This window comes from Theropithecus gelada, chromosome 14 (genome assembly GCF_003255815.1).
Source record: "Theropithecus gelada isolate Dixy chromosome 14, Tgel_1.0, whole genome shotgun sequence".
Classification (NCBI taxonomy): Eukaryota; Metazoa; Chordata; class Mammalia; order Primates; family Cercopithecidae; genus Theropithecus; species Theropithecus gelada.
The window spans coordinates 51,993,067-52,017,412 of NC_037682.1; the positions used below are offsets into that span (position 1 = coordinate 51,993,067).

General features: G+C 34.7%; 1 protein-coding gene across 4 annotated transcripts in view; it reads left to right on the forward strand.

Annotated features, from left to right (window-relative positions):
* The window catches only part of BTBD10 (BTB domain containing 10), an 82,605-nt gene that overhangs the window by 10,935 nt on the left and 47,324 nt on the right, over nt 1–24,346 (forward strand). For 2 of the 4 annotated variants that reach the window (XM_025357477.1, XM_025357478.1), the window contains one exon: nt 9,309–9,466. The exons of 1 other annotated variant lie outside the window; for it this stretch is intronic. In XM_025357477.1, coding sequence (XP_025213262.1) covers nt 9,366–9,466 — 101 coding nt within the window. In that variant the 5' untranslated portion in view covers nt 9,309–9,365. Of the gene's footprint in view, nt 1–9,308; nt 9,467–14,207; nt 14,604–24,346 lie in introns of those variants that run through there. One more of the 4 variants, XM_025357476.1, reaches the window with a different exon arrangement.

Sequence of the window (24,346 nt, forward strand, 5' to 3'; positions counted from 1 at the left end):
TTGATATGTATTTCCTGAGAGCATTAGAAATTGAATTGTTACAGGTTTTGCTTATTTGAAAGTAAGATTCACGTGATTGGTGCTCTTTGCCATAACTAAAACATGAGTACAGGTATATGACAGTATTCTTTTAAGACAAACAACTAAAAGTTAAAGACTGCTTATAAATCTTTGTGATTCTTATTTCCTCTGCACCAGTAAATTGTATTAAGTGAAATGTCCTTCAGTTTCTTTCTTCTTCTTTTTTTTTTTTTTTTGTTTTTGAGATGGAGTCTTGCTCTGTCGCCCAAGCTGGAATGCAGTAGTGCGATCTTGGCTCACTGCAACCTCCACCTCCCAGGTTCAAGCGATTCTGCCTCAGCCTCCTGAGTCGCTGGGATTACAGGCGCCCGCCAACATGCCCGGCTAATTTTTATATTTTTAGTAGAGATGGGGCTTCACCATGTTGGTCAGGCTGGTTTTGAACTTCTGACCTTGTGATTCATCTGCCTTGGCCTCCCAAAGTGCTGGGATTACAGGCGTGAGCCACCGCACCCAGCCTCTTTCTTCTTAATGTAGTTAACATTTTGTAAAAGCTTACATACAAATTGTACTAGTCTGAGGGGACACAAACCTGAATCATACTTTGTTCTTGCCCTCAAGGATCTTATAGTCTAATGGGGGACATGTGGCAGAAACATATTCTGTCAGTGCATGTGTAGTGCCTATATTTAAGCAATCCTAAAAAATTTACAAAACTGCACTTAAGCAGTAAAATTAAACAAGGAAAAAAATTTCTGTAACACCATCACCTCGAAACACTTTTTAATAAACCTTCCCCAATATTATCATTGTGAAAATAATATGTAGAAAATTCAAATACTATGAAGAGATACAACAAAAAGTAAGTCTCCTTATTCCAGCATTTCCTCAGAGGCAACTAGTTTTAGTTTTATATGATATTTCTAGACATTTTATCTTAACATATACAAGCATGGATGAGTGTGTGTGTGTATGTGTATTTAATTTTTTAATTTTCTTTTTTCCGTTTTTTTGTTTTTGTTTTTCTTGTGTGTAAATGTGGGATTACATAATGCATATCTGTATTTTGCTTTTTAGCTTAACAATATATTTTGAAATATTTTCCGTAACATCATCTATATATCTCATTTTTACTGGTTTCATGATATATTGTGCAGATTTTTAACCTCTTGATGAACATTTAGATTGGTTCTAGATTTTTTCTAGGACAAATAGTACTGTATATCATGTCAGGGAGAGAAAGGAGATGTATTCATTTTGTATTAGTGTAGTGGTATGTGTAATTAAACAAGGGCTGAGCAAAATCTTAAAACCTTTAGTCATGAATGAACTAATGAAATATACACAAAATTTATATTAGGTTGCCTACTAAAGAGAGTAAGCATTGTGCCTAGCACTGTGTTACATAAGGTATCCTGTCTAACACTTTGGTGGTTAAAATAATAGTAGATTTTAACCACCAAATAATGAGAATTGTGTTATTTTCTTCATTTCACATTTAAGGAAATTGGGGTCTTGAATGTCAAGAAACTTTTACAAAGTTATACAGGTTTTTTTCTGATTCTAAAACCTCTTCGTTACTCACTATTGTGGCAGAAGTAGAAATGAAAACTCACCAGTTTTCTTTATCCAAAGTTTATGTATGTCGTTTGTGGCAGTGGAAGGATGGCTATTGATTAACTATGCTTGGTATGGTAATGGGACAGTGTGATTGGGGTTTTTGATCAAAAAGTGGTTTCATTATGCCTTGCTAATATATTTGATGCTTTAAAGTATTAATTAAAATCATCACTGGTTTTTTCTTTTAAAATTTAAATGCAATAAAATTATTTCTTTCTGATATACAGTTCTGTCAGTTTTGATAAAAGCATACAGGTGTTTACCACTACCACAATTAAGGTACAGAATAGTTCATCATTCACCAAAATTACTTTGTGCTGTCCCTGTGTAATCTCTTCAGCCTTAACTCCTGGCTGATTTGTTCTCTGTCTTTATAGTTTCGCCTTTCAATGAATGTCGTAGAAATGAAATCATATGGTATGTAACCTTTGAGTCTGGCTTCTTTCACTTATCTAATGCTTTTAAGATTCATTCATGTTTTGTGTGTATTCAGTAACTTACCTACCTTTATTATTAGATACTGTCCCTCCTGTCTCCGAATCTCTTTTCAATTTTCTTCAGTCTTTCTTGCTCTTTATTCTGTGCTTCGGTTAATTTCTATTGATCTGTTTTCCAAGTTCCCTGATTTTTTTTTTTTTTAATCTCCATGTGCCATTGTATCCATTTAATTTTTCATTCTAGTCATTGTTCTTTTCAGGTAGAGCTGAATTTCCATTTCTTTTGACAGTTGCCACCTCTCTACTGAGATGCCCTTTGTGTCAATCATCAAGACAGTGCTCTTCTCTTAGTTCTTTGTATAGACTTTTTCTTTAATTGTTTGAATATATTTATAATAGGTGCTTTGAAGTCTTTGTTTGCTAAATCTAACATCTGGACCAACTTGGAGTCAGTTTCTGTTTTCTGCCTTTTACTGTTTTAATTTTTTACATGTCTCATAATTTTTGGTTGAAACCTGGGCATTGTAATATTTTTATGAGGATTTGTTGTTGTTGTTTTGTTATTGTTTTAGAGAATGTTAACTTGCCTGGATTCAAACTGCAAACTTGTTTCCCCTGCAGTGTATAGCAGCTGCCATCTGTGCTTATTTCTTACTTCTTCCAACTACTTATTTTTTTAGCTTGTTTTCCTGGGGATCAGGGCAAAGGGAAGGCTTTCCTGCACCTCTGTAATTTGGTGGTCAGCCAAGAATTTGGACAGAGATTATACTCACATTTTGAAATTCACCCTCTTTCTGGGTTCTTCTGGGAGTTCCCTCTTAATCTCCAGTTTACCTGCTAGTGGTGGTCTTTGTCCTCTGATACCCTAACCAGTAAGAGATTCAGCTTTCTGCTGCTGGAAGTGTATACAGTTGGGGAATACATTCAGCTTAGAAAATATCAAAATCATGTCTTGTGCCATGCGGCTTTCAAGGGTAGAGTTCTCTACGGTCTCTGCCTGCTTTTTCTACCTGGTGTCTCTCTCCTACCTCCCGTACATGTGTATTTTAGCTATCAAGTCGGATTTGAGCAGAGTTTATGCTCAGATTTTGGGCCTCACCTTTCTTTGTTTCCTTCACTTCCATTACGTCTACCTGAAATTTCAGCTCTGAGGTTTTCTCTGCCACTTTGAGCTGTGTGGCTGTCTGGTTTCCTTCACCATATTTGTGAGGGATGGGGAGGCCACTCAGCAAAAAAACTTCGAACTGAACTCATGATTCTGTTGCTTCTAGTTGTAGTTTTTCAAGAGTAAGCTCTTTTTTCACTGCTGTCTGCTTTTGGACACTTTCCAGTGCCTTTAAATAGTTGTTTTTTATAGTGTACCCCGATTTAAATAATTGCTTTCTGTTGGAGGTGTGCATGAGCACTTCACCTGGCTGTGTTTGCAAGAAGTTTCTTTCCATCTGTCTGATCTCCTTTTCTTTTGAAAGTTGCTTCCACCTTTTCTTTGTCCTACATTATTATCTGTAATAGTTTGCAATTCCTCAAGCTCTTTCAGTTTTTGATGTTGCTAAAAATGACTGTTCAGTTCTCTGTCAGTTAATTTTTGGATTTATGTTACACTCCATGGGAGAATTTAGAGTAGATTAGCAATCAAGAGGAAATTATAAACATTTTCATGATGGTTATATCCATATCATACATTTTCTGTGTTTTTGGTGGTACAGTCTTTCTTTTGTTCCTAAGGATAGAAGCTCATCAAGTGATCTTTAAGTTTCTGGTCCTTAAAATTCTTCCTTCATGTAGACCCCTCTAAGGCCTTCTTTGTAGTTAGAACAAAATTAACTTTGTGAACATTCAGGTGTTTGCTCTTTTGTCTGCCAGTATCAAGTGATTAATTTGTTCTTTAGGGCTATCTCTCCTCCTTTTGGTCCTTTCCACATAGAGAATGTCACTTTAGGTCATTTAGCTGACTCAGGTGTCATCTTGGCTTCCTCCTGGTCAGTATTTACCATCCACATATTTGGATATTTGGACTTCTGTAGCTGAAGGCAAACCTTGTTGTCTGATTCTAGTATCACTATGTAATTCTATCCTCTTCACTCTTCTCCCTCTCTTATCTATCAGGTCTTTCTAGTAATGGCTGCCCTTGAAATATTTTGTCTGCAAAGTTTGAGAGATAAAAATAATTTTACATCAATAGAAAAGCTGTTGCGTAACGACACTATTTAGAGTGTGCTGTGGTTTGACTGTGTCCCCAAGAATCCATGTGTTGGAGACTTTATCCCTATTGTGAAAGTACTGGGAAGGGCCCAATAAATGTTGATTGGATCATGAGGATGGAGCCCTAATAAATGGATTAATGTAGTTAATTTCAGGAGTTGGTCAGTTATCAAGATAGCTGGTTATTATAAAAGTTAGCCCAGCCCTTCGTGTTTTCTCTTGCCCAAGTTCTCTTGCCTTTCTACCTTCTGTTATAGATGACACAGCATGAAGGCCCTTGCCTGCTGGTGAATTGCTTTTGGACTTTCCAGCCTCCAGAACCATAAGCTAAATAAATTCCTGTTCATTATAAACTACCCAGTGTCAGATATTCTGTTACAGCAACGGAAAATGGACTAAGAGTAAGATTTTAATAGGACGGATGAAGCCACAAGATGGCTGAGGTTTAAAAGGCACATTGTTGGTAATAAGCAAAAATACAATTCTTTTTTTTCCCTTTAAACTCTATTGGACTTGAAAAAAGTACCAATTTTTATATACCTTGCTTGGTACATTGGAAATAACATGGGCTTTTTGTTAGAATGGAATTTTAATCTTATCTCTAAGATTTCCTCATATATGAAACAGGATAATAATATAGAGTTGTTTTAAGGTTTAAATAGGAGAAAATATATAAACTTCCTAGAACATCGATAATGAAAATAGAATAAGTGGTCTCCATACACTGTGCATTTGTCTTTGTTTTGTTCTTGCATATATCATTACCATTAATTGATACTATCTGGAAATAGTGTCCCAAGGAGCAATTATTTATTTTGTTACTGTAGTTTTGAAGATTCTATCCCGCAACCCCCACCTCCTGTTTGGACAGAATGTCCAAGAGAAGGGGAAGTAATTGCATCATCCTTTTCTCAGTTAACTTTTGGCAGTCTCCTGAATGCCTGCCCCTAGCCAACAGGCCGAGTGGTTCCAGCCTCTGTACAGATGATGTCTAGATTATTTTGAATTTAAATTTATTTCTATCATGCCTAAACGTAGTAATGAATAGTGAGATATTTTCATTTTGTTTTCAGTAGTCTGGTAGTTTTATTTTCAGTAGTCGGGTAATTATTTTTTGATGATTACAAGATCCAAACAACAATAAACTTTAGTTTGTCTAGACATTAGGGATTCAAGTGCCAGATTCTGAGGGACCTTTTTATAGTAAGGAGTGTAGATATAGGAAATGAGGAGCCATTCAGTTTTTAGGAAGGCCGTTCTGATTACAGCAAAGCCAGTATGAAATTGAACGGTGGTAAGGAGGTCAGCCAACATTTTTACTGATAGATGATAAGGGCCTAAATAAAGGCAGCAGTCGTATGAATGAAAGGGAGAGGAGTCAAAAGAAGATTCTAAAGTAGACTTGGTATGGGGAAATGAGAAAGAAGTAAAGGATGATTTCAAAGTTTTTAGCTTGATGAGTAGAAATGACATTAATTGATGTGATAGGCCAAGATGATGAGACTGACCATTGAAGTTGGGGTGCCTATTAAAGAATTCAGATAGTAATAATGCAAACATAGATTCTATGTAGTGTATAAATCCTGATGTTTGCAAGGGTTTGGTCCTCATTTCTGTTTTGTTTCCTGTCTCTCTCGACCCAGCAAGTAGAGAAGAGAGGAAGATGGAATCCTAATGAACGCCAAGATTTAATGAGGGTGAAGGATGAGGCAACAGTAGAACTTGAATAGAAGTGCTACAGGTGGGAGAGAGATGCAGGATATGGAATCATGAGAGGAGTCTTTCCCCTTTCCAGGATGAGTTTTTTGAGCACAGGAATAATGTCTAACTTACTTCACCACCTTGCATATTGGCATATTATAGTAAATGCTTGTAAGTGCTTGACTGAATGAATGAATGAATGAATGAAATCAGACAAATATACTGTCACTGAATATGGCACAGAGGATGGTTAAAAATGAAGAGATTATTAGATATTATAAAACAGTATATAACATGTGCCAGTGGCCTTTCAACCATTTACAGTTATAACGTAGCTTATTGATAAAATTTTAAAACACTAGCATTTTTGTGTATTTTTACACAAACATAAAACACGTTATGTTTGTGTAGGAAAACATAGGCATAGTTTTTCCAAACATCTCAACTTGATTTTCACTTATTTTTTTAGTATGCTTGTAACCCTATGACTACTGGGAGTGAGGGCTGGGGAAAAATCTTTCACGTGGTAATACCTAAGTTTTATTGACAAATGAAATGTGAATATGATTTTTCAGCTGATTTTTGAGCACTTTCATCTGAACATTCTTTACTTTCTTATGGCTTGCTGTGAAATACATGCTGATTACTTTAAGTAGGATTGATTAGGAAAACATATAGGTATTTCCCTCCTGCCACCTGTTTACCATCCAGTGTAATAGTGGTAGAAAATCTGAATCTGAATTTGCCTTGTTTATCTGTTCCTCGTAGTTAGCTTTTTGGTCACTGCCACCCATGGTTTAGGATCATTCTTCCCTCAGTGGACATCTGTGGCTATCCTATTCAGAAGAATATCTGATAGTTAAGGATAAGGAAGAGATAAAATGCTCTTCAAAGATATGTTAGTCTGTATTCCCAGATATTCTGGAGGCTGCATTGGGAGGATCACTTGAGCCCAGGAGTTGGAGACTGCAGTGAGTTATGATTGCATCATTGTACTCCACTCTGGGTGACAGATTGAGACCCTGTCTTGAAAGAAATGGCTGGGGGCGGTGGCTCATGCCTGTAATCTCACCACTTTGGGAGGCTGAGGTGGGAGGATCACTTGAGGCCTAGAGTTCAAAGAAAGAGTTAAAGAAAAAGAAAAAGAAGAGGAGAGAGAGAAAGACAGACAGAGAAAGAGAGAAGAAAGAAAAGAAAACTTAATCCCTGAAATAGTTTATACTTGAGGATATGTAGAATAAGGAAAAAGTGTTCTAAATCTCATTCTACAGAATCTACCAAACTTCTACCTCTTATTTTCTCTCATTGTTTCTTTCTGCTATCTTTATACCTTTTGTATCTCATTTGGTGACTACTTTTTTTCTGACTTTCTCCTTTGTTTCTCCGATTTGTTCATTCTCCCCATTTTCTTCTCTTTGACCTCATCTCTTCAGTACGGATAACTAGTCATAAAGCAAAATTGAGGTTTTTAAAAGTTTTTTTGTATTGAATACATTTTTATTTTTATAATCTAAAATTCAGATGAGATCAACATACTTTTATGTACAAAATAATTCATGGTTTTTATATCATCTAATACCTGATTGATTTATGATACAGTCATTCTTAAGGAAATAACAAATAGGAAATAGGGTTCCTTTTCCAGGAGCAGGCAGCAAATAAACTATGTGGCATTTGCTCAGGAATTTGCATCAGTCATTGATTCAAAGGAAGAATTTGAATCAGCAGTTCTTCCTGTCTCCGTCTTTTATTTTTATTTAACTCATGGATCTACCTATATATTTATATATTTATTATATTAAATACTCATTTAATATAATAAATATATAATTTCTTTGTGAAATTTTACTGCAATACTACATAAAACTCAGGAAAGCAGGCCGGACACGGTGGCTCAAGCCTGTAATCCCAGCACTTTGGGAGGCCGAGACGGGCGGATCACCAGGTCAAGAGATGGAGACCATCCTGGCTAACACAGGGAAACCCCGTCTCCACTAAAAATACAAAAAATTAGCCGAGCGTCCTGGCAGGCGCCTGTAGTCCCAGCTACTCGGGAGGCTGAGGCAGGAGAATGGCGTGAACCTGGGAGGCGGAGCGTTCGGTGAGCCAAGATCGCACCACTTGCACTCCAACCTGGGTGACAGTGCGAGACTCCGTCTCAAAAAAAAAACAAAAAACTCAGGAAAGTATAGTATTTTCCCAGTTTTGGAATTTCCCTTTGACTTTTATGTACAACTCTACCTCACCTCCCCCCATCAAATCCAGCTTGGAAAAGTATATAGAAGGTATACAGGAGTGGGTGTCAGGAAACCTGAGTTCTAGTCCAAATTGTATAACTTTGTTTAAATTGTTTAACTTCATTTGGTTTCTCTTTTGGTGTCTGCAATTTCTGAAAATCAAATCATCTATTTCTAAACAAATACTTTAGTCTCAGCATTTTTCAAGATCAAGATTTTGTTCTATATAGTGAGGTATCATTGTTCTTTATGATACCGTTTAGCAGCATTGTGACCTTTGGCAAAGTTACTAAAATTCTGAGGCTTTCTAGTCTGTATATGGGGATCATAATGCCTACCTTGCAAGATGATTGTGAAGATTAAATTGGATAGTGAATGTGGTTTAAAAGTGTTTAGCTCAGATATTCTGTAAAGCTGTTGTTAAGTGAGTTTCCTTATCATTTCATTTGACTGTAGTAGAAATAGCAGTTACAAGCCTCACATGTGAAAAGGCATGAAGTATATGAATTGAATTGATAAAACATTTTTATGGTTATTGCACTATAAGGAAACATCAGAATGTTTACATACATTTATTTTTGAGTAAAAATCAAATTTCTATTCAGAGTTTTTAACTTCATTAAAGAAATAATCATTAAAGAAATAATAACATTGGTTATTTGTTTTTACTATATGCTTTCCTAAGCATCTTAAGCTTTTAGTAATTAGGAAATGTGTTCCAAGTGAAATTTTGTCTAAAAGAATCATTCTGTGAAATTGTTTTTGCCTTTTTGGTACCATAATGATATTTGGATACATGAGGTACCTATACAGCAGTTGTTTAAGTATATTTACTAAATATAAATAGCACATTATTAAACTGTTACATAGTGGTAGCAGATTTAATAGACAAATCAAATGAAAAGTACCTAAAAAGACCTCTGGTGTTTATTTTAATTTGATTTGTGGCATTTGTATGGTTAGTATTTTATAATCTATTCATCACTTTAAAAATATATCACAATAATAATAATATCAAGTCTGTACAATTCTATGACTATTTTATTCTGCATGGAATAGATTTAAAGCTCAACACTGCTCTTTTATGTAGGTTATGGGTGCTACATGTGTGCTTTCAGAGCAGTAGTGTGAGGAAGCTTGGAGTGGGATGGCAGGACGGCCTCATCCCTATGACGGTAACTCCAGTGATCCAGAGAATTGGGATCGGAAATTGCATAGTAGACCTCGTAAACTTTATAAACATTCAAGGTAGGTAGAAAACATGTATTTCGCATATGAAAACTCTGCTGAAACTGATTGTAAGGAATACTGCTGCATTTGGTTGTGGCAATTCCTGTCAGAGGATGGAGGATATTTTACAAAACATTATGAATGTTTATCTGTCTCCATAGATAACTGTTGGAGAAACATTTCTTTTTAATTTTTTAATACTTGTATTTCTGTCTCTAAAGATGGTAAAAATCTCCCTAGTTGACCCCATGAATAAATGCTATAATTTACTTAACTGGGGACTCTCACATGACAGGTTAGTTCTTTGTGTTTAAAACTCTCTAATAGGAATGTATTTTGTGTCTAAATACATTGTATACCTTATACAGGATAATATATAGATTTATGTCAGTGTTTGCTTCCTACATTTTTAACTATCTGAGTTTATATTGTGTTGTTATCCTTCTTATTAATGAGAAAAATTAATCTTTCTGGAATGACTCTACTGGTTTATTTAAAGTTTGCTGCATGAAATAAAATTCATTTCAAGTTTCAGCCCATCTATCTATTATTTTTAAAACTTTCATTTTCTGCTGTGTAACTTAATGAGGAATACCTCATTTTATACACTTTGATCTGAAATTTTAAGATGTTAATTGACAACTCAGAAACCTCACATATTACAGGTATGTAAGCATGTTTTCATAAAGCAAAATCTTCTATGAATATTATTTAGGGCATATTATTGAGCATTTAACTTACTTGAATATAAATTTCTCCTTACCACTGATAACAAATACCAGCTTTCTTGAAAAAAAAAAAGCCGTAATATTGTAATAATGAAATAGTTTTTGTGATTTTAAAGAAATAGTTCAGATACTTCATACACTATAGCTAGAAAATTTGAGTGATTGGTACTTTTTAAGTCTCCTGATAATATGTTCACCTTTATTGTGGACTTTTAATGTGATGAGGTCTAAAATGTTAGTATTAAGTTGACTTTTTTATAATTCATAAGTCCATGCCAAATGGTATGAGTGTTTTTTAATTTTTTTATGTTTGTTCATTCTGTGTGTGTGTGTGTGTGTGTGTCAGCATCCAAACTGGGGCTTTTGTTCTTTTTCTCTATTTCATGGAAATTATTTTGTCATTTAGATTAAAGAGATGTTGGTTTTACCAGGTGTGGTGGTTCATGACTTTAATCCCAACACTTTGGGAGGCTGAGGCAGGCAGATCACTTGAGGTCAGGAGTTTGAGACCAGCCTGGCCAACATGACAAAACCCCATCTGTACTAAAAATACAAAAATTAGCCGGGAATGGTGGCATGCACCTGTAATTCCAGCTGCTTGGGAGGCTGAGTCATGAGAATTGCTTGAACCTGGTAGGCGGAGGTTACAGTAGGCCACTGCATTCCAGCCGGGGTGACAGAGTGAGATTCTGTCTCAAAAAAAAAAAAAAAAAAAAAGTATTGGTTTTATCACATTAAATGTGGGGCTGTATTTATATCTACTATGTTATATATATATGTGTATTTTTTTCAAGTGAATTATATAGTATTCATCCTAGTTCTTGCTGTTTTTCTGCTGAGGTATAATACTGCATTATATAATGAAGAGGTGACAAGGGAGAAAATAAGCCATTGTTTCATAAAAGCTACATACATAACAGTGGGAAAAATTTATAAAAACGAACAGTACATTTTTCATTATTGTTTCATTGTCAATAACAAATACCAAAGCTCTTCTTGATAGCTGTAACATCAGTAACTTTTTAGTGCTGTTTTTACTCTTTTTTTTTTTTTTTGAAATGGGTTCTCACTGTGTCAGTCAGGCTGGAGTGCAGTGGCACCATCTCAACTTACTGCAACCTCTGCTTCCTAGGCTTAAGCAATCCTCCCTCCTCAGCCTCTGGAGTACCTAGGACTACAGACATGCACCACCACCACAACAAGCTAATTGGAGCTATTTTTAGGTAGACTGCAGCAGTATTTAGGGTTATTTGAGTGAAGAACATTAAAATAAAATGGAAAATAAATACCAGTGAATTGATTTTTTTTTAATGCAAAGACTATGAAGTCCTTTAAATGAGTTTATTTTAGCCTCATTCATGGAAAATCTGCTCAAGGAAGAACTTTTAGAGACCTCCTGTCCCTATATGCTTAGGAACGTATAACTTAGGACACTTACAAAGTATGATTTGACTTTTTTAAAGTGTTACTTTTTGAATTATTAGTAAATTAATTGAGAGGTTTTAAAAAGTAATAGCAGGTATTAATGAGAACTTGCCTTCAGTTCAGGAGAGATTCAAAAGTGTACTGTTATGGAATGGTTTAGTGTCAACGTATGGAACTATTAGAGGACAATAAGTCACTTAAACTATGGTAATGAGTTGTAAAATAAGGGTTCAGAGAAGGAATCATTATCAGCTTGAGTAGGTGAAAATGAGACTTGAGCTAATCCTGGATGATTAGAGTATTAGGTAGATGGAGGACATTTCTGGCAGGGATCTTCAGATTACCTTGCCTGGAACTGAAGGTGGAGCTCTGTGGATAGTATTATTGTTCCCATTTGGCAAATGAAAAAAAAAACAAAATTAGTAAACTTGCCCAGGACCATCCAACTTGTAAATAGCAGAGCTGGGATTTATAAACAAGTTTCTCATTGTTTTCTTTTTCAAATTTTAAATAGCTTATTATGGTGTATTTTAAATATATGCAAAATAGAACAGATGTAATGAACCCCTGGTATTCATCATCTAGCTTTAAGTTACCAACTCATGGCTGATTTTGTTTCATCATGCCTCTCCTACTCTCATTCCTTTTTTGAATATTGTGTATTTTATTTAGGTATGTTTGAGTAAAAGAAAACAAGAGTAAACACTGGCTGATGTTAGGGGTTTATTTTTCTTTTATATAAGAAATCCAGAGAGAGGCAATGGCGGATGCATGTTTAGTGGCTTAAGGATGTTAGGGTCAAAAATCTCTTATTTTCTTGGCTTTCCTCTCATTATCACAAGGTGGATATTATAGTTCCAGATATCATGTTCACTTTCTAGACAAGAAGGAAAAAGGGTACAATGGAAAAGGGCTTCATTTATATCAGGAAATTAAATTTCTCAGAAATTTCCAGCAGATACCTGCTTATAAACCAGTCATTGGCTAGAATCATGTCATATGGCCATCTCTGGATCCGGGAGACTGAGAAATATGGTTTTTAAATTGGGCACATTGTCACCTTGAACAGTTGGGCATTTAAATCTATAACGTAAGGAAATAAGCATACTTTATTGTTTGGTTTTTATAGATAATCTAAATTTTGTCTTGTTGAAATTTGTGTTTTGTTCTTTTTATGTTTTGGAATAGCCAGACTTTTTCTAGTCTTGTACTTTTGATTTTTTCCCTACTTTTCCTTGCTGGCTAGCATAAAAATAAATGTTTTGATTTATAAAAGTAACAGCAACAGTTACTATCTGATGTGTATTTACCATGAAGGTTTGAGAGTTTGGGAGCATTGCCTTGTGGTTTCTGTTCTATCTAAACAACTTTAGGTACTTTAAAAAATTATTTAAGTATTACATTTTATTTTTGATCATTTTCTTTCTTCTTTTTTCAAAAGATTGAAAAATTTAAAAAACTGGCACATAATCGTGTATATTTATGGGGTACATAGTGATAATGATTTGTGTATCATACAGTGATCATATCAGAGTAAGTAGCATGTCCATCATCTCAAATATTTATCTTTTTTGTGTTGGGAATATTCAGTAAAAGGTGCTTTCTTTTTTAAACTTTTCCTTTGAATATAGGTATATATCTCTTTAAAAAATTTGTTTACAGTTAGAGAAACTAATCTGAACATGGATGGACTTTTAGGGTGCCTGTGGTCTCTCAGCAGGTCTATATGATTGAATTTGTGTAAGATTTACTGAATTGGTTTAAAATTAGTTTTAAAATTACTGAATTTGTTTATAAGTTGCTCAACTTATTTCTGGGTGAGTAGTTGTATAGTTATATAGAGAGTGCATTAGTTGTATACTTGTGTGATATCTATATAGAACAGTTTGATAGCCTGCTGAAGATGTTAAAGATCATTTCAGTTGAAATGTATTTGGTCTGGTTTTGTGACAACTTCTTTTTAAATTTTGAGTTAGAGGAGTTTTTGCTATTTAAAAAAGAAAAAGAAAAGCACTTTTTCTGTATAAGGAGGTTAAAATGTCTAGATAGATGTTACACTAAAAGCTCATATATTTGAATTGGGTGGAATATGACCATATAAAACTCAGGTCTGCAGTCCACTCAGGTTACTAAAGATAAATGGATGATACATTGAGTATGGACTATGCCGCAAGGTTTCATTCCCACATGGAAGTACGCATGCTCGTTTCTCCTGAGACTGCATAAAGTCTGAACGTTCCAGTTTCCCTTTTAAATCACTTCATAGCCCTAGCAGCAGTTTAGAAATGCAAAAGTTTGGTTGCTTTAAAGAATAGTTCTTGAGTGGATTCTTAATTAAGTACAATAATATTTTCTCTTTGATTTTAAAGAGCTTTATTGTCCAGAATGGATACCCAATAAAATATTGAAAGGAAAAAGAAAGTTAGCTGTATCCTAGTTTTCTAAACCCTGGCAAGCTGGCAGAGCTAGAATTAGCTTTACAGATGGCATTTGGCAACATATCTACATATCTCTAAGCCCTCAACTCCTGCGTTTTGTTATGCCTGTCTATCAATTACAATATCCAATCACTGCTCAGAGATGGAGAAATGGGACGATCACAGCTCACACGATGCTGTTTTGTTAGAAACGTCAGTGCTGCACAACCCACGGCTGAGTCAGTGTCTGTGAGAAAATAAACTGAATTAATATGTAGAGGGGGTTGTATCTCTGAACATTTAAAGCCTAAATATTGCAACAGCATTATTACACAGTAGAGGGAGGAAGCTAAAGGAAGTCTATGGACAGGTGAGGTAGGGGGGGATTGGGGAATTTTCTGATTGTTCAGAGGAATCTTGAAGATGATGGAAATATCAGATGTGCTAAAGTTTCCTAGTAATGCCCAAGGATGCTGACCTGGCTTTCAGTGCTTCATTGTTTGAAAGAGCAGAGTCCCTTTATACTCTGATTTCAAAATTTTTTTCTTGTTTTTGTGTGTCTACCTTGGCATATACTAAAGGAAGGTGTGTATTCATTTATTACATGATATCTCTGGGTTATAATTATTTACATATATGAATTGGAAAGAAAGATTGAGAGGGATATGTGTGACCTTTGTTTTATTATGATCATTTACATGACTAAAGATAAAAGATCATATGTCTGATTTTCAGTTTAATGACAAGTTACTTAAAATAAATGAAATATGTTTTTATTGTTTTCGTGGGTTTGATGCATTGTGTTTGGTGTTTTTTATGAATATCATTAAAAATTTAAGGAGAGAGTAATTTTGAAATAATATTTTTGATGTATTTGAAAATAAATTCAAGATAAATGAAATAATTGAAATAATTTTCTAAAGAAGGAATTGAATATATTTTTACATTTGGATGAACTAAGGGTTAACTGAACCATTTATGTATAGTATTTTACAGAACTGAATGTACTTAAATGATAAAGCTCTAATTGGTTAAAATGACTTTCTTTCAAGTCAAAGAACCCAGAATCTGAATAGATGATCTAACTACTGCCACTGAGGTTTTGGATTAGTGAATATTAATTTTCAACCAGACAAAATTTCTAAATAAGGATAATGGTTTTTCCTGTGAGATTTTAAATCTTAACAGATGATATTGCTCACTTTATTAGGAAATTTTACAACAATTTAAAACATTTTGAATAATGGTTTTATTCCTTCTGTCTTTATTACCCTTATCCTGCTGATCCTTAATTTTATATGGACTTTTGGGATATACAGCATTTTATATTTACTTTGTTTTTAATGTATTTAAATGGTTTATAACATTCTTTCCTTGAAGTGTAAGGAAGTTCTTTTAATTTCCCCCATTTAATTTCTAAAAGTTTGAATGGTCATCTTATGGTTGTCATGACTTATTTATATAGTTCTGTTCGTGGTATGTTGTATTGACCTTTTTTGTGGCTTAGGGTCCAGAAATGTTTTTCTAAGCTTGTTAAATAGAGTTTTAAAAGCAGAATCTCAAGCCAGACCTTTTAATCTTATACTTTGTAGGATACTTTCCCCTGGTTCTGCTGATTCTTTTAAGATAATAATGTCTGTCTTATTGTGAAAATGGTACATATTCATTAGGTAAATTTGGTAAGCCCAGAAAAACATATAGAATAAAATGAAAATAAGTTTTTCTATTGTCAAAAGAAAACTAAATATTTTGTCATATAGCTTATTTTTTCTATGTATATATAAAAATATAAAATAACACATATGCACTTAAAAAGACATTACTGTAGTACTGTTATGTAACCTATCCTTGAAAAAAAAGAAATTTAATTATGAACATCCTTTAGTCATGAAGTGATCTTCTATTGCATAATTTTAAAAGATTACATAGTGTTTTGTACATATATATTTTGTAATTTATTTCACCAATCCGCATTTTTCTGATAGTTGATCAGAGAAAAGATTAGCATGATTTCACAGCATAAATATCTCCAAAAAGAAAGAATGTTGTAAGGAGTTAAGTAAAAATATAATTTTGATTAGTTTTCTGACAGAGAAAGATCTTCAGTGTCGTTACACAGTGAAGCCTTTAAAAACATACCCATTACTTTTAAAACAAAGCAAATAGTAAGATAACCATAATAAAGTATACAAAATAAATAAAAAATCAGGAAAACTAGAGCTCAGATGAACTGAGACTTCAGAAAAATGCCAAGACCACCAAAAAAGTTTTCTTATATTACATTTAATGTAAGAAGAATAATCAAGGAAAGTATAATAATAATGCATGACAATGAGGGGGAAAAATCTTTAGCTCTTGAAGCTTCTTTGTCAAAGTCGAAGAGGAAACCACCCCCATCTCTAACAGAAATACAAATAAGACAAACATTGATAGGAAGGACATAAAGACCAATATGAGTATAGAGGTAAAGAATGCATCTGATTAAGTGAGTTGTCTTCTGGGCTATTTAAAACATCTTATAAAAGGAACTGCATGCAACACCTTAAAATTATTGTTATTATGTGTGATCTTTGAAGATTTTTTGAGAATACAAGAACTGCTAAGAGATGGGAGATTCTGGGCTTGATTTTGAAACAGGTAGGAGATTTTGGAATTAAAAATGGAAAGGACTCATTTATGACTAACTTGAAGAAAAACAGTTTAAAAATGATTAGGAATAGGTTTGTTAAAATTAGATTGTCAGACCAGCTTAGATTTTTCTCTGATGCAGTTAGTAGACTAGCAATGCTATGATATATTTGGACTTAAGCTTAACTTTTGGTAAAGTCATTTTGATATCCTTGAGAGTAAGGTGGGGGAACAATAAGTTAGCTACCAGCTGATCGTGATAATTAATTACACCAATTCTGACTTTAAATGATCCCATCCAGAGACTGATTAATCTTGAAAGGTGGCTTTGTTCTTTGCTTTGTCGTATTGCTTATATGGAGAAAGCAAATTATCAAATTTATCAGTGACAATGAGGAGTGAGAGATAGTAAATAATACACTAAATGATCCAAAATAATTTTTGAGGCTGAGTTGTTGTACTAAGTTTAGATGAACTTTTTGGGAGTATATTCGTAAGGCCTTTAAAACACCAGGATACATTAAGGTAGCACTGCTCTACAGCATCACATATGAAAAAGACCTGAGGGTGGCTGTTGGCAGTAAATTAGATATAAGACAAAAGTACCATATGGCTTCCCATCTTCTTCCTCACCCCTCCCCTAAAAAATCCATCTCAGTTAATGGAAAAGAAGAATAGAGTAACTGTGCTGAATACCAAAGTATTATTATTTTTAGTTCTGTGTATATTCAAAAGGAAGGATGTGAAAAAGTTGGATATGTTGCCAGTTTAAGGAACTAAGAATTTAAGAGAAATCTTGGGCTGTGCGTGATGGCTCACACCTGTAATCCCAGCACTTGGGGAAGCTGAGGTGTGCAGGTTGCTTGAGGCCAGGAGTTTGAGACCAGCGTGGACAACATGGCGAAACCCCGTCTCTACTAAAATTACAAAAATTAGCTGGGCGTGTTGGTGCACGCCTGTAACCCCAGCTATGTTGACAGGCTGAGGCACGAGAATTGCTTGAACCCAGGAGGCAGAGGTTGCAGTGAGCAGAGATCACGCCACTGCACTCCAGTCTGGATGACAGAGTAAGAATCTTTTTCAAAAAAAAAGAAATCTTGTGACAGCTCTGGTTGGATATTAAGGAATGTCATGATAAGAGCTGTCTTCAGATATTTTAAGACTTTTCCTTTGAAAAGCAGTTAGACATGGTTTGAGTCAGACTTGTTTGAAGTTAGGAGCATGAACTCTGAAATTGAACTCCTTGGGTCACATCTCAGACCCAGCACTTAATTAACTATATGATTTCAGGCACCTTGCTTAGCCGCTAAGTTTCCATTTTCTCAGCTGTAAAATTGGGATGGTTTTGAGGATTAAGGTGCCCAGTATTGTTCTAAATGCCCAAGTGTTAGCATTGTTGTTGTTTTTATTTGGTCCCAGCAGGTAGAACTAAGGCAGTTGTTTTCAGCCCAGGTGATTTTATGTCTTCCAGTGGGCATTGGCAATGTCTAGGGACATTTTTGGTTAGGGAGCTGGAGGAAGTACTAGCATACTGGTGGATGGAGGCCAGGGATGCTGCTAAACATTCTATAATGCAAACAACAGCCTCTTTACAACAAAGAATAACCTGGGCCAAAACCCTGAACTTGGGTTAGGTAAAAAGGTTTAAGCCTTAATGTTAAGGAAAAACAGCCTAAGAGTCAGAACTTTCCAAGTCTAGAATGAATTTTTAAAAAGAGAAAAGTTCCCCTTCCCTGTCATTAGCAGTAGGTCAGCCAATTCGAGGACACTTTCTAGGTGAAGATTCAGGAATTAGATAAGTGTTTGGACTAGATTTTCTAAAGGGTTTTTCCTAAACTAAGGTTCTGTGTTTCTGTGGATATTTCTTAGGATAGTTAGACATACTGAATTACAAAAACATCAAAGGGCCTCTGATAGAAATTCTCTTAGTCTTTAATTTCATCAATCTAATTACATTATAGATTTTTAATTTTTATTTTGATATTTAGGATTGAATAAAAGGCATAATGGAGAGAATTTAATAGAAAAAGGTTATGTTTTCAAAGGTCATTTGGAAGGAGTGATTGTGGGATGGCTGTGATTTGTCTTTAGAAATCTGTTTTGTGGCTGGGCGTGGTGGCTCACGCCTGTAATCCCAGCACTTTGGGAGGCCAAGGCAGGCAGATCACAAGGTCAGGAGTTCAAAACCAGCCCTGTCAACATGGTGAAACCCCACCTCTACTAAAAATACAAAAAATTAGGCAGGCATGGTGGTGGGCACTTGTAGTCCCAGTTACTTGGGAGGCTGAGGCAGGGGAATTGCCTGAACCTGAGAGGTGGAGGTTGCAGTGAGCTGAGAGTGCGCCACTGCACTCTAGCCTGGGCGACAGAGTGAGACTCCATCAAAATCTGTCTGTAAAAGTAATTTATTAAAATATTCACAATCATTTGATAAATATTTTAAAAACTGAGTCTTGTATTTGTACTTCATATCTTTTATACTCCAAAAGTTAAAAAAATTATAATTTTTAAAAGCATTGCTTGAAAAATATTGGTTGTGTATGCATGCGTTATAATATTCTTCTCAATCATTAACAGTACCAAGATCAGTAACTGGCACAATGTAGTTGTTTAGTAAATATTTGTTGAACAAATGACTCTTCAGCAGATACACAATAAACCTGTTCAACCATTAATTTAGCTTTGAACAATTTTTAATAGTGGCTAGCTATTTAAAAAAAATTTTTCATGCTAGGAAGTTGCTGAAGAATATTAAGTAGTGACTGCCAACTCCCAAATTTGTATTTCTAGCCTAGACTTTTCCCCTGAACTTTAGACTTATGTGTCCATAAGTATACACAGTCTTATGTACACTCAGACGTGTAATAAGCATCTCACTTTTAACATGTCTAAGACATACCTACATTTCTAAACCTAGTCCTCTCACTCTCTCACTTGCATTCAGTAAATGGAACTTCCATTCTTCCAGTTGCTCAGGACAAAATCATGGAGTCATCCTTAACTCTTCTTTTTCTCTCACCTCCTATATTTCATCCATCAGTAAATTTCAGAGGCATATTCTTCAAAATATATAGTCTAGTACACTCTTTAACACGTAACTCTGCCATAACACTGGTCCAAGTCACTTTCAGCTTTAGCCTGATTATTTACAGTAACCTCTGAAATGGTCTCTTGGTTTTACCTTTGCCTCCTTTCTCCTATTCTCCCATGGTTTGCTTTGCAGCTAAAGTGATTCTGTTAAAACGAAAATTAGATCATTTAATTCACACTTCATTGCTACCCATTTCACTCAAACAAAAGCAAAAACCCTTTAAACATTCCTTCAAGGCCTGTCATAATCTTATTCTAGTCTTGCCTAAGAGCTACCTTTTTAACATGGTCATTCTTATTTTCTATGCTCCAGCAACCCTGGGCTTCTTGAGTGTCTTGAAAAAGCCAGGGATGATTCTTACCACAGGGCCTTAGCATTTGCTATTCCCTTCTGTATTTCATAGTTCTATTTCTTACATATTTAGGTCTTTGTTTAGACATTTCCCCCTCAGAGAGTTCTACTTTGACCATTCAAAATGGTGACCCTCTGTTTTTGTTACCTTTATTTTCCCTTATAACATTTATCACCTTACGTTAGTATCTGGGTCTTCATGTGACTTCAGTTGAAATTTGACAAGATACTCTTAGGCCCTGCTACTGCTACTGCTGCTGCTGCTGCAATGGGATTTTAGGAAGAAGGGAAAGATGTCAGGATTTAGAAATAGTATTAAAACTATTTTTAGGTTATATATATTTCTTGCTGAAGTTGTCTTTGTGGGGGTAATCTGGGATTTAAGTATCATTTGAAAAATATTTTTATGGGAAAAGCATATCCGACAACAGACTTACAGGTGATCTTTGAGAATTTAACTAATTCTTCAGTTGAGAACTTCCCTTTTCCATTATTAAGCCTTTGTTCCTTGGGAAACTGACCATATATTAAGCAGAAGAGCAGAAAGTTTATAGAAGGCTAATTGACCAAAAAAAGGAAATGAGAGAGAAATTGTTATCGAATCTATTTAGAAGTTTGATAGCATTTTTTATATTATAGTTACTGACATTTAATATAGGGATCAACAAACTTTTTCTGTATAGGGCTGGATAGTAAATATTTTTGACTATGTTGGCTACAGTCACCGTCCTAATCACTCAACTTTGTCATTGTAGCATGAAAACAGCCATGAACAATAATCATGAATAGACATGGCTGTGTTCCAATAATACTTTATTTACAAAATCAGGCAATGGGTAGAATTTGGACCATGAGCCATAGTTTGCTAAATCCTGACTTAACACATTAATGATCCTTATAAAAAGCAAATCAGTTGCTTCAAAAATATATTAATATAAAATCATTTAAAAGCTTTAGTTTAAAAAACTGCAACAGGGGATATGGTATTTGTTAGAATAGTAAAAAAAAAAAAAAAAAAAAAAAGTCAGCTAATTTTTCTCCCAGAATAAAAATAGGATTTAAAATATTGCTTCTTTATTGAGGTCCGACTAATTCAAATGGATAGGAATATTGTCAGTGGAAAAAAAACACTCAAACTCCAGGGTATGGGACAGGACACCTTCTGAAATGAGTAGCCTATGGCCTATAAGCAAAGTAGGTCAGGGGATTTCTTTATGGTCAGCTCCATTACAGAAAGGCAGGGGAAGAGTAGAATGTATTTTTAGTTTCTAAGGCCTGCCTTGGAGAGAAAAAGGAGCCATGAAAAGAGGGCAGGTGAAGGTCAGAGAGAGAGAGATTCTGTTTTCTGAGGCCTAAAGTGCCCCCAACATTATAACAAGGGCAATGGGAGTTATGAGCCAGGAAACATGGACAAAAACATGTATATAGCCTTTTATGGAGACATACATGTTTTTTTACAGAGCTATGTATAGTTTTTTATATTACAGTTTTGTGTATTTGTCAACAGTTTTCTGATATGAGTGCTGCTTATATCAGCTACTTATGGAAATTTTTCTTGTATTATTTCCTTGAAAATGTGCTCCTGTCTATTTTCTCTGTTCTCTGTAGAACATATATTAGTTGAATGTTGACCTCCTTCATTAGTTCTCTTTTTAAATGCTTTCTTATTTTCCATTTCTTTGTATTTTTGTTCTTTTAAGGATATATTCAATGTTTTCTTTCAACCCTTCTAGTAACCTTGTAAAAATTTCTGCTATTATTTTGAATTTCTCAGAACTTTTTCTTATTCTTTAATTTTTTTAAAATTGCAGCATTCCTGTCCTTATTTTATGGATACCTTTTTATGTTCCTGAATTTATCATAGTTTAGTGTTTTTTTGTCTCCACATTATCACCCCTTTTGTTACATATATTAAGCTTTTTCATTGTGAAATAATTTTAGATTTACAAGAAGTCACAAAAAATCATACTGTGAGTTCCCAGGTACTCTACTCAGCCTCCTTCAATGATAACATCTTACGTAACTTTAGTACATTATGAGAACCAGGAAACTGACATGGGTACAATACTAATAACTACATTATTGACCTTTCTTGTATTTTATCAATTTTTACATGCACTTTTTCTTTTTTCTGGTACATAGTTCTGTGATATTTTATCGTATGTATAGATTCATGTAACTTCCACCACAATCGGGATATAGAACTGTTCTATCACCACAAAGAAATTCTCTTATGTTACCCCTTTATAGTTACACCCCCTCTCCAACTCTGACCTGTGGCAACCCCAGATTTGGTTCTATATCCCTGTAAGTTTGTTTTTTTGAGAACATTATATAAGTGGAATGATATAGCGTATAAACTTTTGGGTTTGGGTTTTTTCATTCAGTGTAATGCTTTTGGATCCATTCACATTTGTTGTAGATATCAATAGTTTTTTTTAAATTGCTGAATAATTTTCTATGGTATGACTGTACTACAGTTTACCCATTCAAAAAATGGCTTGGTTTTTGTTATAAACTTTGCAGTACTGTTGGATTTTTAAAACTCTGTACATATTAGTTTAGTATTATAAACTTTTTCCCCTTGTAGGAGTATCTAGTTTCATTGAACAAAACGAGACCCTTATGTTTTTCTTCAGTTCTTAGGAACCTGCCTGCCATTGAAAACTGTTGCTGTAATTAGAATTTTTAAACAAATTAGGTGACGAAATCATATGCAGAAGTTCGTACCAGATTTGCATTCTAAAGTTTGATGTGAATAGATATTTGCTTCTACACTTGATCTTAGTCAAAAGGCCGAGAAGCGATAGATATTTGCTTCTGAGAGTGACCATTTTAATAAGATTTAAAGGTTTTTAGAAACTTTACTGACTGTTGATTCACCTTATGCTTCAAAGCATGATTTTGAAACAAAGTGAAAAGTTGATAGTAAAGAAAACAGAAGCATTATTAAGTCGTAACGCTGCAAAATTTAAAAATGGAAATATTTTCTTTTTTGTTTAAGGTGGATTTGTTTATGTAACTAGAGGTGCTTGGAAGTGATTGATATTCCTCAGTTTAAGAAAATTGTGATCTCAGAGGATCATGATTAAGGGTTCTGATTTGGGCTTTGGTAGTAAGTTTACTGGGTAGTATACGTTGGTTTGTGAAGTTTTCAAGTGGTGATCAGTTGGTGATGGTAGATGTTTTTAATCTGATTGTAGAAATGCTTTTGGTTTCTTGAGACCATGGACCATATTACAAGAAGAGGATGCCAGAATCTATATAGATTGGTAAGAGAAGGAATTTAGTGCACTCTGCTAAGAAAAGTGTGAAAAGAAAGGACTATTAGAAGAAGAAAGGCATGACTTTTGTTACTTAAGTGTAATTGAAATGGTTAAGTATTTGTTTTCTATTATGGTATTCTCAGGCAGCTGTGTTTTGGCCAAGAGGTCAATTCTGGTATACAATTTGGTACATATTATACACCCATAAAACCTTACCATAATTAGGATAATGAGCATATACATCACACTCAAAAACTTCTTTGGTGCCCTTTGTAACCCTTCCCTTTGAACTCTTTTTTTTTTTTTTTTTTAAATTTATTTATTATTATTATACTGTAAGTTGTAGGGTACATGTGCATACCGTGCAGGTTTGTTACATATGTATACTTGTGCCTTGTTGGTGTGCTGCACCCATCAACTCATCATTTACATCAGGTATAACTCCCAATGCAATCCCTCCCCCCTCCCCCCTCCCCATGATAGGCCCCGGTGTGTGATGTTTCCCTTCCTGAGTCCAAGTGATCTCATTGTTCAGTTCCCACCTATGAGTGAGAACATGCGGTGTTTGGTTTTCTGTTCTTGTGATAGTTTGCTAAGAATGATGGATTCCAGCTGCATCCATATCCCTACAAAGGACGCAAACTCATCCTTTTTTATGGCTGCATAGTATTCCATGGTGTATATGTGCCACATTTTCTTAATCCAATCTGTCACTGATGGACATTTGGGTTGATTCCAAGTCTTTGCTATTGTGAATAGTGCTGCAATAAACATACGTGTGCATGTGTCTTTATAGCAGCATAATTTATAATCCTTTGGGTATATCCCCAGTAATGGGATGGCTGGGTCATATGGTACATCTAGTTCTAGATCCTTGAGGAATCGCCATACTGTTTTCCATAATGGTTGAACTAGTTTACAATCCCACCAACAGTGTAAAAGTGTTCCTATTTCTCCACATCCTCTCCAGCACCTGTTGTTTCCTGACTTTT